Source organism: Panicum virgatum, chromosome 1N (genome assembly GCF_016808335.1).
Source record: "Panicum virgatum strain AP13 chromosome 1N, P.virgatum_v5, whole genome shotgun sequence".
Lineage (NCBI taxonomy): Eukaryota > Viridiplantae > Streptophyta > Magnoliopsida > Poales > Poaceae > Panicum > Panicum virgatum.
Window position 1 is genome coordinate 44,031,354 of NC_053145.1, and position 12,992 is coordinate 44,044,345.

The 12,992-nt window shown below is 42.9% G+C and overlaps 1 protein-coding gene across 1 annotated transcript; it reads left to right on the top strand.

The window, feature by feature from the left end:
* Nucleotides 1–7,932: 7,932 nt before the first annotated feature.
* LOC120654102 lies at nt 7,933–10,015 on the top strand. Its single transcript, XM_039931676.1, has 2 exons — nt 7,933–8,560; nt 9,532–10,015. The coding sequence occupies exons 1-2, from the start codon at nt 8,003–8,005 to the stop codon at nt 9,694–9,696; spliced, it is 723 nt and encodes a 240-aa protein (XP_039787610.1). The 5' UTR covers nt 7,933–8,002; the 3' UTR covers nt 9,697–10,015.
* The last annotated feature ends 2,977 nt before the right edge of the window (nt 10,016–12,992 follow it).

A 12,992-nucleotide genomic window follows, 5' to 3' on the forward strand; every position in this document is an offset into this window, starting at 1 on the left:
GAGCCGGCGGCGGGAGCAGCGACAAGGAACTGGGCGGCGGCGGCGGCCAGTATACAGAGATCGATGGGAGGATCCGGCCAGGTATCCTGAGGGGCAATTTCGTCTATACAGAAAATGTTGGAGGATACATACCCTACGTGTGGGTCCAAGGAGGGAAAAGAGGTATTCTGATAGCATATCTCCAATACGGTAAATTGTAGTAGCATATTTCCAACTTGTGAAAGTTGTAATGGTACCAATCCAAATAACCCTAATTTGAACCTCAATGTGCGAATTTCAACAATATTTTAAAGCCTCTTTTCAAAAAAGACAATGTTCTAAAGGCAGGTCAACTGGCTAGTAGGCCGCTAAATTGGCCTATTCATAGTTAGTAGCTCACACATCCTATCTTAATCATTCCATCATCTACACCAATTTTAAACATCTGATTTTTTTTCTTCTTGTAGTAAGTACTCAATAGAAGATTCTTTTGCCTTAGCCTTGTGATATATTAATAAATTAGTAGTGCAGACATGATCTGGTGGACTTGTGCTCCCTTGTTAATAAAGAGTTGATATTGACATGACATGGTAAATTCATATCACATATAGTCCAGCATAAACTTCAAAGCCAATGCGTGTGGTTCAGCGTTATATGCCACAGCTAGGTGCAACTAGATGCATATATATGCTGTTCTATTAATCAGATACGCTTACATGTATGTTCGCAACATTTTCAGAAGAAGAAAAAAAGTTTCTCGTTCGTCATGTTAATTGGATGTATTGCTAGACATGATTTTATAACTGACAGTTCATTTGAATGAAAATGTACCAACTGTAACTAGCAATGATGTAACTAGTGTTGCATCACTGGTGTAAATCATGTGCAGTTCCCGGGCTATGAGCCGCATATATGATGCAATAAAAATAAACCTGCCACCACCTGATCATTGGTGTGATATATATTAAGCGATGATGTAGATCGTTTACATGGCTAGTCATGTTAACTTTTCATCCATGTTAACCATAACGAGTTAAATAGAGAATGTTTTGAAAAGCCCTCATAATCATATTATGTTGGTGCTAGGTCACACATACTACTCAGATATAGCCAACTTAATAAGCTGCTACTGCTAGCAAACCCCTACGAAGTACATCGCGAATGAACCGTGGAAAGAGATAGGAATGGATCTTTTGTGCCTCAGTAACCGTCAGTTGAATTCTTAAATTTACTCACACTATGTAAGAAAGGCTCATAGGAGACGCGGGTAAACCCACATAGGAGACGCGGTTTTTTTGTGTCTCAGAATTTGCATCTCCGATGTGAAGTCATAGGAGACGCGTTTCAACCACGTCTCCTATAACACACAAGATAAGAGACGCGTGTAGACCGCGTCTCCAAAACGGGTTAACAAGAGTCTCTTATACACTACATTAAAGACGCGTTTAACCATGTCTCCTATGTTGTCTAGAAAACGTCTCCAGTGATTGGTACCAGAGACGCTGAAAATGACCCGCGTCTCGTATTGTGCAAGTCATAGGTGACGCGTTTTATATACACGCATCTCATATGTTGATTCCTATAGGAGACGCATTTTCTAAACACGCGTCTCATATGTTGATTATTATAGGACATGCGTGTTGATTGTTCGAGGAGACACATTTTTTAAACACGTGTCTCCCATGTTGATAGTTGTAGGAGACGTGTTTTTTAAACACGCGTCTCCCATATTGGTTCTTATAGGAGACTCGTTTGTGAGCACGCGTCTCCTTTGATTGTTGCCATAGGAGACGCTTATTGCTACCCTTCCGCGTCTCCTTTGATTGTTGCCATAGGAGACGCTTATTGCTACCCTTTCGCATCTCATATGACATTTGCCACACAAGCACAGAAATTCAAGGTGACACATCACATGACACAGGCAGAAGATCTTCAACATTCAATATATACATCAATATATACATCACAGATAACATCCTGCTCACAATTGCATCCAGTTCAACATTCAACATCACATAACATCCATCCAGTTCACAATTGCAGTTTAACATTGTTCCTCAAAAACAGAAATGACAGCAAGAACATCTAAATCAGATTAGGCCCTGGGTTCCTGCAGTGGAACTCTCCCTTTGGCGTGATCACATGATCCAAGATGAAGGAGTAGAGCTTCTCTCGAATGGCTTATAGATCATCGATGCTGAGGGCGTTGGTTATCACTTCGAACTCCTGATTTGGAACAACAAAAAAATCAGCAAGGAGAAACCCCAAAACTAAAATTCAGTTGTAAGGCATGAAAGAAAGAGCCGTCACATGTGTCTTAAATTGGGAGTTATACCTCTGAATCAGTTTGCATACTTAGTAATTCCATTGCTTTCACCATGTGATGGATGACATAGAACCCACATGCATGGCCAGCAGGTTAATGGTGGCACTGCAAAAAAAATAGAACAAAAATAGTAAAAGGAAAGAAACTACACACAAATTCATGATATAACATATGAAGGGCATGAATAAAAGAAAATTGCATTCTAAAATTAATTCCCAGTTATGACTAATCCAGAATCAACTGTATTTCTCACTCATAACATGATTAACAATCTAATCTTATTATACTGCAGGCCATAGGAATTGAAATGACAAGCTTTCAGCTAATTAACATGGATCTAGGTGAAAACTGATATTATGTGTCATGGCCATCTTTCACAAGAATTTACCATACCTGGAACTTTGTGACATGTTGCAAGCTCGTGCTGGTGTCCATCTTCTTCATTGTGCAGTATGAAAGAAAAGCCCTACATCAACACAGTCAAACAGCCATGGACCATCTTTAGCTAGTTCATGAAATATGAAATATTTTGAGAATTAGTAGAAGGTCATGAAAGAACTCACTCATCAAGGGCCTGTTTCAATACACTGTTATCACATGACTTGGACCTTTGAGAATCAAAGTACAGTGTCTTTCTCCACTTTGGCATGATAACCACTAAAATCCAGTGCCCAACTGTGTTATGAGCAAACACGATAAGTTTCTTCCTAGCCAATTTTTTCATAGACTTTGTCATATAATCCACCACATAAGATCTATCTTGATTCATGGTACTCAAGGACATCATCTGTGGATCAAGGAAACCCACGGGCACAGACTTTGCCTTTGTTTTCTTGATCATGGACCTAGTTAAGAATTAAAATAGCATCAAGACAACAAATGAACTAAATGAAGTGCATTTATGAAGCTATATCCAACAAATGATTAGTGAGAAGATGATTAGAGGAACTTACAGTGTGAAGCTGCGGAGTAAAGACACATCCAGCGCATCGAGATTGAAGAGGTCATATAAGTCATTGAAACACAAAAGGTAACACTCCTCTTCAGCTTCTCGTAGAAAATGCCCACGCTTGTATGAGGACACTATATATTTCATTTTTTCTGCACAACATTGCATGTAGTAATTATGGAGTGAAGTGGTTGCAGGTCCGACATTCTTAAGTTCAGCAGCTGTCAACAATGGTCGTCCATATCTGTATTTTGGGTTCTCCTGAGTCCATGGTGATGCAGCACCTTTCTTCTTAGGCTGCTTCTTACCGGCAGCCTCCTTAGGCCTTTTGATGGCATCCTGCTTCTTTGAACCTTCTGTGTCCCACTGTTGGCATCAACAATCTTGTCTGCGTTAGCTGCAACTTTTTCAACACTCTTGGGTGCACTCTTGGGTGCAGCAGTGATGGGAGAATCATTGGGTGCAGCAGCGGTGTTTGCAACACTCTTAGCTCCAGCGATGATTGGAGCACTCTTGGCTGCAGCAGTGATTGGAGCAGTCTTGGTAGCATTCACGGGAGCACCAGCAGATTCAGATTCCTTTGTAGGAAGCTTGGATGCATCTGATGCACTCTTTGTGATTGCCTTGGCCACAGTTTGTGAAGAAACTTGCTTTGACCTAACAACAATATCAATCCTCCGCCACTGTATCCTTTGCAAGACAGCCTCTCCAAGTTTTGAGATCTCATCATTCGGAGGGAATGGAAGCAAAATATCAGGCCACTCAGCTACAAGCTCCACTTTGACCACTGCACATTCTGGTTGAATGGGAACTATATGCAGCTCAAAATGCCTTGGATAAACTGTACCTCATGCAACCTCAGCTCGGTGACCACCGGCACTGTGAATGAGGGCACATGGTGTGGGCTCACTCAAGCCACTTATAGTATCATGATCCTCATTCGGACCCATCCGCTTTGGATCTTCATCTTCATCTTCACTACATAATAAGGGACCATCATTGTGCCCTTTAGCTGCGTCAGAGGCGGACGCACAACTGCTCCTCCGACTAGGTGCAGGGCTTGTGTTCCTAGATAGTGGCACAATCTACAATCCCTATTTTGCAAACATTGATAGGATGTCCTGGGTCACCTCAGCTCTTAGTTCGTCCTTTATTGTCTACAAGTCTGCTGAGCTAATTTTTCTCCTCTTCCTGTACATACCCAAGTGCCCAGGCCATGCTTCCTTCCAGCCATTGTAGCTGGAGACACCCCGCACGCGGTCGGGTTGCTCGGGGCCCAAGCATTGAGTTAGCACATCATTCTCCCTGGTCCAAGTGACACCGGAAGATTCTGCATGTGCTTGCTTTTCTTGGATTTCTTTTGAAAGCCTCTCAGTGTCCTCTGTCTTCCACTTAATATGAGCAGCACCTTATGATATCACCAGCTTACTCCTTGCTCGTAGCCAACTCCTTGTCCGGCCTTCAGGGAATTCTTCATATGGACTGGCAATCCCTAGAGAAGCCAACTTCCTGTCCTCTTCATCCCATTGTGCTTGAATCCTTTCATAACCGGTTGGACCCATGCAGTGCTCATGCTTGTACTGTTCTCGAAGCAACTTGTATCTTTCACTCTCTGTTATGGCTTCTTCAGATTCACACATAAGTACAAACTCTTTCCAATCTTCCGGTTTGATATAGGGGTGCTTCCCAAATGGAGTCAGTCCTTTCTTGATATAATTTGCCTTAAGCTTGCTTTTGTGGGTTCTCCATGCCTTAACTGTTGTCTTCATGACCTGCCTAAACCCAAATGGCTTCATCTCTGGCGGGAACTGCAAAAAAGGTTGCACATATGTATCAAACAATGACCACTTTTGTTGGACACTTAGGGATTTGAATCCTGGCATAACTAGAGATAGCTTATATCTTGCAATGAGACTAGCTAGTGCCCGTAACATCAACTTATGCCTCCTTTCTGTTGGCAGCCCCTCGATCAATCTCAGTTACTATAATCATGTCCTTTGGCCATTTTGTTGATGTCTTAGGTGTTTTCTGTCGAGCCTCAGTCCCATCCTACAGGAACTCTTCTTCTTTAGAGCAGTCATCACCAGCTTCTTCCTCTAATTCAGAACCGTCTTCACCAGAATGTGTCCATTCATCGAATGAGGCTTGTTAATAAACATTATGGAAATGAGCAGACCAGCAACATAAGAAACTCCAGTAATATTGCTATGTGATCTTACCATTTTGACAGGTTGAGGTTTGCAAGTTTGGCCGTCAATGCAAAAGCTGTTCAATGTCAATAACAACGAAGTACATATAATCTGTACATGCAACAAGAGGAAAACTTATCAGTGCCACAGCTAAAATTGGTGTAGGAACAAACTAAAATTTGAATGTATACAACAATAGTAGAGTACATAAATTAGAGTAGCTCAATTGTTAATGTAGTCCGCAATTTAGAGTAGATACCAGGAAACCAAAAATTCAGAGTACCCACCAGGCAACATTGAAATAAATATAGAAATGACAACTTGTCTTTTTTTTAAAATTTTAGCTAGCAACTACAACTATAGCAACATGCATTATACAAATTAAGGATAAGCAACAGAAACTGAAATTAAAGATAAGCTTAAGCAGAGAGAGAAGGGACAGTGGCACTGACCTAGGGCGAAGCAATGCTCGAATTTTTGAAGCTCAAGAACCAGAGATGAGCATATAAGTACAAATTACCTAGAAAATGTACTATCAATCACAAAAACTAAACCCTAGAAAAGGTAAAAAAAATGGTAGGTGCTAAGCTTGCATGCATAGAGGGGGCCACCACACCGGGAATTATAGGGTATACACCACAATACCACAAGCCGCTCCGTTGTTTTTTTTGTCAGCCCCAAATAAAACTTATGCAGCCTAGCACCCACCACATAACTAAAGAAGAACAACTATGCTTAGCTAACCAAAGTAGGTTCAATAGTGATTGTTGACATACCTGGCCAATCAGTGAGTAGACCAAATGTTGCTTACCCAAATAGTAGTATAAAATTGATATCATGATAACTGAATAATAGTATACCAACTATGCTCTAGTTTCGCTTTGACAATCATGCAAACTGATAGCAGAATAAAGATTATGACAGCAAAAAATATAAAATGGTAGGTGCTAAGCTTGCGTGCATCGAGGGGGCCACCACATCGGGAATTACAGGGTATACACCACAATACCACAAGCCGCTCCGTTGGTTTTTTGTCGGCCCCAAATAAAGACTTACGCAGCATAGCACCCACCACATATGTCTAGCTAACTTAGGTTCAATATTGCTCTACTCAATCATCAACAAAATTGTCCAGAGTGCATATCACTAATTAATCAATTACTGCTTTCTTAAGCCACAAGACATCTATGCAAAAAGTGTAGTGTGTAAATAGCAAAAAAGTTACTGGTCAAGAACATGAAGAAACACAATTTTCTTATGCCAATTAAATACTACAAGCATCTAAACACAACTGGAAGTTACTGCATCTAAAGGGAAGATATCTAGATCCAGATACGGATACACTACAAGCATCTACACCATGACCACTGTATGAATTGTACCAACTAATTGAAAACAGTAAATATAAATTGTAGCAGAGAGTTTTACTGATCAAGACAAAACTAAGAACAGAGCATCACTAGAACAACTAGTTTTTCCTGACCCCAGCAACTAATCAAAGCATTACTAGTTTTTCCTGACCCCAGCAACTAATCAAAGCACTACGAGACAGGGGGGATGAAGGTAACTAACTCGTATGGCGCGCGGACGAGCGAGGGTGGTGGGGTCATCGGGTCCTGGCCGCGGGGCTGGAAGGAGCGAGGGAGGCCGCATCATCGTCTTCGGGGTCGCTGGGTCGCCCTCGTCGTGCCAGGGGTCACCGGGTCGCCGTCGTCACGCCAGGAGCCGCTTAGGGGCTCCTGCTTGCCGGGCCTGAGGAGATTGGGTGTCGGCGGGAGCAGGCCCTTCAGAGGCTGGGTCCTTGTCATAGGGTCATCGCCTTCACTGGAGGAGGAGCGGACGAGCGAGGGTGGCGCTCCCTAAGGGGCGGGCAGCAGCGGGGGGTGGAGTGCCGCGAACCCTAAGGGTCGAAGGGAATGGGGAGCGTAGCGGATTGGTGGGCCTTTTGGGCCTCATCTCTCACCAGCCAAAAAAAAGAACAACCACCCAAGGAAAATGCAAAAAATTTGCACGAGCCAGAGTCAAACTCGCGACTTTGCTCTAGCCAACAGGCGCCCATACCATTGCACTACTCTAGAATTTCAATATTGAAGCCATATGTTTTTGTAGCTATATTCACACTATATGTTATTTGGGTGGTGCAAAAAAAGCTTGCGCGAGCCGGAGTCGAACTCACGACCTCGCTCTGGCCAACAAGCGCCCATACCATTGCACTACTCTAGAATTTCAGTAACGATGCCATATTTTTTTATACCTATTTTCACACCATATGTTTTTGGGTGGTGCAAAAAAACCAAAAATGGGACGACACCACTAGTCCCCGAGACTCGAACTGCGGCCACTATAACCAAAGCGCATAGCTTGTACCACTGCACCACTGAAGGAAGTTGGATTTGCATCAATCTATCTATTTATTTAAAGCAACCATCTCCATCTCCCTTGCCAGGTCCGCCTCTTCCCCTTCCCACCCCTTCCCCATCTACATAAAGAAACGCCGGCAACAGAAACACCCACCCCTTCCCCTTCGCCGGCGACAGACCCTCACCTTCCTTGACGACGATGGCGTCCCTGAACCAGATCTACGTGTGGCTGCAGACGCGTGGCAAGGACGGCCACTTCGTCTCCATGGGCGGCGCACCGCGGCGTCAAAACGCCAACCGCGCTCCAGCCTCGACCCCAACAGGTGGCGACGGCGCTACTCCACCACTACGCCACAGCGCCCGCCTCGCCGCTCGCCCATCCTCCCCAACAAGTGGCAGTGACACCACGAAGAAGACGGAGGTGGGGACGGCGCCCCTCCTCCTCGCTAAGAAGAAGGCCGGCGGTGCTTCCTCCTCCTCCACGAGCGGTGGCGCCGGTGCCAAGCGGCTCAAGATGAAGGCCGGCGGTGCTTCCCTTCTCCCCTACCCGCCGGCATTCGATGTTGCGGCCCTACGGCGCCAAGCGGCAGAAGCTGGAGGCCCGCGGCGTTGTTCCCCTCTTCTCCCCTACCAGCCGCGCTTCACCATCATCGACCTGCCAGCAGCCCCTGAGCAGGAGGAGGAGGAGACGAAGCCCAACGTGACCTGCCTTCAGCCCCTGAGCAAGAAGGAGTGGAGGGTGAACAAGGGGAAGGAGGTAAATCCTACATGCTTACTCAGTATGACTATATTCTAAGGCTTACTCAGTATGAATAGATTATAATGCTTACTTAGTAGAGAAATTTAGGGATTTAGCCAGTAGAGCACTTGAGTTAGGCAGTAGTGAATAGATTATAATGCTTCAGTAGAGCACTTCAATTTAGGGATTTACTCAGTATGAATAGATTATAATGCTTCAGTAGAGCACTTGAATGCTTACTCTGTATTATATTGCTGGAGTATATTCTAGAGCACTTGGATTTATTGCTGGATTTAGGCATTAGTGAATTATATTGCTGGAGTGAATTATATTGCTGGATTTACATGTTTGGTTTTTGGCTAGATGGTTCCTAGTACTGTTAGTAGCCTCTGGTAAAAGGTTAAACTTTGGAACTCATTTACTTGCTCAAAGAACTTAGATTCCTAGATCTACTAGCTTTGTTCATATATTAATGCTGGTAGAAATAAGAATGGTTTAGCTATGAAACTTCTTCTATGAATGCAAGTCACTGAATCTGAATTTATTTGTGGAACTCTACTTTGTTCATATGTTTAGCCTCTAAATTTTACTGAAGCATGTTTAGACATAATCTACATTCTAAGGCTTTATATCTACAGTTCTAAGCCTGGATAAAATAGTTCATGTATGACCATGATTTTTGATTTCATGCTTACTCAGTATGACTAGATTCTAAGGACTTATATTGCTGGTCTAAGGCTTTATATTTTTACTGAAGCATGTTTAGACATAATCTAGCCTCTGCTAAAAATTTGAGGTTCAAAATTTTTGCAGAACTCTATGTAGAAATTAATTTTGGTAAAGGCATGTTAACTCTTTCAAATTTAGATCTCCTGTGTTATGCATAGATGAATTTTCATGTTTAGATGTCTTGCTATTAAAAACTGAAATTTTCACAGTAAATTCTAGAGTAGCTGATATTTAAGTTGCTTTTTTTTTTAATCTTGCAGGTCCCAATTGACAGGATGAGCTTCTGGAAATTGCACAACAATCTGGCAGCATCACAGAAGAGAGAGGAGGAACTTGAAGAAGAGCTTGCCAAAGAGACGGAAAAGCGGAAGGCACTTAAGCTTGCACTTGAGCGTGCAGCCGCCAGGGCAGCACCAAGAATTTAGGGAGTGCACTTGAAACTTTTGGTTTGGGGGGAGTTGACAGTTGACAGGGCACACAAATTTTGTCCATGTCTGTGTGCCCACTTAGGAACTTATGTATATATATGTGTTACGTCATCAGTGAACTTATGTATCTATGTGGATCTGAACCTATGGATCTGCCACCTTGGCTGAATGAACCTATGTTCTGAACCTATGTGTGATGTGTATATATATGTGTGATGTATTATATGTGTGGATCTGCCTTAGCTTTCTGAATGTTTTCATATGACTGAATGATGTTATCTGAATGTTTATATATATGTTATCTGAATGTGTTATATATGTGTTATCTGAATGTTTTCATGACTGAAAGATGTTATTTATTTGATGTTTAGCTCAACCCCTTAGGAGACGCGGGTCAACAAAACCGCGTCTCCTATGACACTTAGGAGACGCGGGTCAACAAAACCGCGTCTCCTATGACACTTAGGAGACGCGGGTCAACAAAACTGCGTCTCCTATGTCTGAATTACAGAATTTACTCTGAACCTAACTGCGCATCTTATGTGATCTTCAAATCACTATAACATATATTCCACAAAGAATTGAGACATAATTCACACATGTATCATATTGTTTATACATAAACTGTCTTACATATAATTTATTCATAAATTATTTTACAAATTTCAGATCGACCTACACATATCTTACAAATTCCAGACCTACACATATCTTACAAATTTCAGACCTACACATTTCTTACAAATTTCACAAGTACATGCATCATCCTCTTTCAGCTTGACATTTTCGCCTTGTTTTGCGTCCTTTTGCCTTGGTGACCCCTTTAACATTATGGCCGCTTCACAAGTAAGGAGTTGTCTCGCTTTACAGGATCACAGGGAGGTTGCAAGAACCAAATGGAGGTACTTCATCAAATTGATTGTACTCCTCCTCATCTACAATATTTTCGACACCCACTACCCGTCTTTTTCCCGGGAGCACCACATGTCGTTTCTTGTTTCTCGTGTCGGGCACATAAAAGACTTGGGAAACTTGATACGCAAGAACAAATGGTTCTTCCTTGTACCCAACATTCTCCAGGTCGACAGTTGTGAAACCATACGGGTCTTTAATGACACCCTATGCACCCTTAACCCAGCGGCACCTAAAAACTGGCACATTAAAGGCCAATTAATTAAGCTCCCATATAACCTCTATATGTCCATAGTTTGTTGTCTTCTCTTCCTCATTGTCAACGGCCTCTATACGCACACCGCTATTTTGGTATGTGCTTTTCTTGTCTTGGGTGGTGGTATAGAATGTATAACCATTTATATCATAAGCCTGGTAGCTAGTTATTGTGAACAGAGGACTGACCGCCAAACTTCTAAGAGCATCTCCCATGCATATGTCTGACTTTTGTATTCGGTCTCTGAACCAAATATTGAATCCTTTCATATGTGCCCTCGCTAGCCAAGCTTCCCTCCTGTCTGGATACTGTCTTCGTAGCTGCACTTTATGCTTGTCAATGTACAGGTACACCTCCATTGTGTGTTGCAACACAAGAAAATGCGCTTGTCGGAATGCATCCACATCTGGGTTGAGTGTCTTCTCCCCAAGTATACCCATCCCTGCTAACCTTCCCTTGTGACGAGCCTTCGATATGCCTATCGGATTTGTAGGGTCAATGAAATCTAGGCACCAGTCAACCACATCTTCAACAGAGTACCCTTGAACCATGCTACCCTCGGGATGAACCCAACTCTTTGTATACTTGTTCAGAGTGCTCATGAATCTCTCATATGGATACATATGATGTAGGAACACTGGTCCAAGATATCTTATCTCCGTAATCAGGTGGGCCATGGATGCACGGATGGGTCAAAGAATGATGGTGGGAACTATGCTTCAAGGTGAACAATTGTCTCGAATAGTCTCTTCTCTAGCTCATCAAGTGACTCCTCATTAATCACCTTCTGAGATATTGCATTGAAAAAGAAACACAAGCTCATGATAGCCATTTGTACTTTTTTCGGCAGTATGTTCCTGATACCAACAACAAGCATTGAGGTTAGCATGATACACAGTCATGAGCTTTCATGGGAAGAAATTTTTGCTCCTTCGCGTGAACAAGTTTTCAGATGTTTGATGAATAGTGAGAAGGAACTTTCACGCTCCAAAGAAAATCACACAATTCCTTCTTCTCTTTTGTGGTTAAAGCTATGGCAGATGCTGGAAGCTTGGTACCCGTGTCGTCACGACGAAGCGCAGGTCTTATGCCCAACTCTTCTAGATCTTTTCTAGCATTTTCATGGTCTTTAGTTTTATGCTTGTCGTTCATGAGTGTACCAAGTAAGCTGCCACAAACATTCTTTTTCACATGCATGGCATCGATACTGTGGCGGGCGGCTAAGTATTTCCACTATGGTAGCTCCCAAAGAATTGACTTCTTTTTCCACCTTTTCTTCGGCTCATCTTTTTTTTCCTTATGTTTTCGCTTTCCAAGGGTGGTGGGGAGATTCTTTCCATTCTTCCCATGGGCGGCAGGGAGATCCTTGACCTGGTTGTAGACATGTTCACCATTGAAATGCCTTGGAGCATCTCCTGTCTCCCTTGTGCCGTCAAATTGGCGTTTCATGTTTCTATAAGCATGGGACTTGGGTAGAAAATGCCGATGATGCACATACACCCGTTTCCTTGAATTGTTCAACCAAATTGTCTTTGTGTCATCTAGGCAATGAGCGCAATCCTTTTCCCCTTTACATTGTCCGGACACGGAACGGCCACCCGGTCGATCAGTAATTGTGCAAAACAACAAGCCATGTAGTGTGAAGGGTTGCCTCTTGTACCCGTCATAAGCATCAATACCATCATTCCATAGTGTTTTGAGATCATCCACAAGAGGTTTTAGATACACATCAATGTCATTCCCTGGTTGATGAGGACCTGAGATGAGAATCGGCATCATCATGTATTTCCTCTTGTTACACAGCCAAGGTGGAAGATTGTAGATCAAGAACAACACCGGCCAAACACTATGCGAGCTGCTCATCTGACCAAACGGATTCATCCCATCTGTGCTTAGTGCAAACCGAAGACTCCTCGGGTCATCTGAAAACTTTTTATACTTCCAATCAATAAGGTGCCACTGTGTTGAATACGCCAGGTGGCGTATATAATTATCTATCTTGCGACCTTCCATGTGCCAACGCATGAGCTTTGCGTCCTTGCTTGATGCAAACAAACGCCTCAGACGAGGTATTAATGGAAAATACCATGCCACCTTCTCTGGAGCTCCGTGCACCCTTTTCTCA

Coding starts and splice junctions, on each gene's coding strand:
- LOC120654102 (XM_039931676.1), top strand. CDS start 8,003: ATGGCGTCCCTGAACCAGATCTACGTGTGGCTGCAGACGCGTGGCAAG. Junction 8,561..9,531: donor GGGTGAACAAGGGGAAGGAG/GTAAATCCTACA, acceptor TTAATCTTGCAG/GTCCCAATTGACAGGATGAG.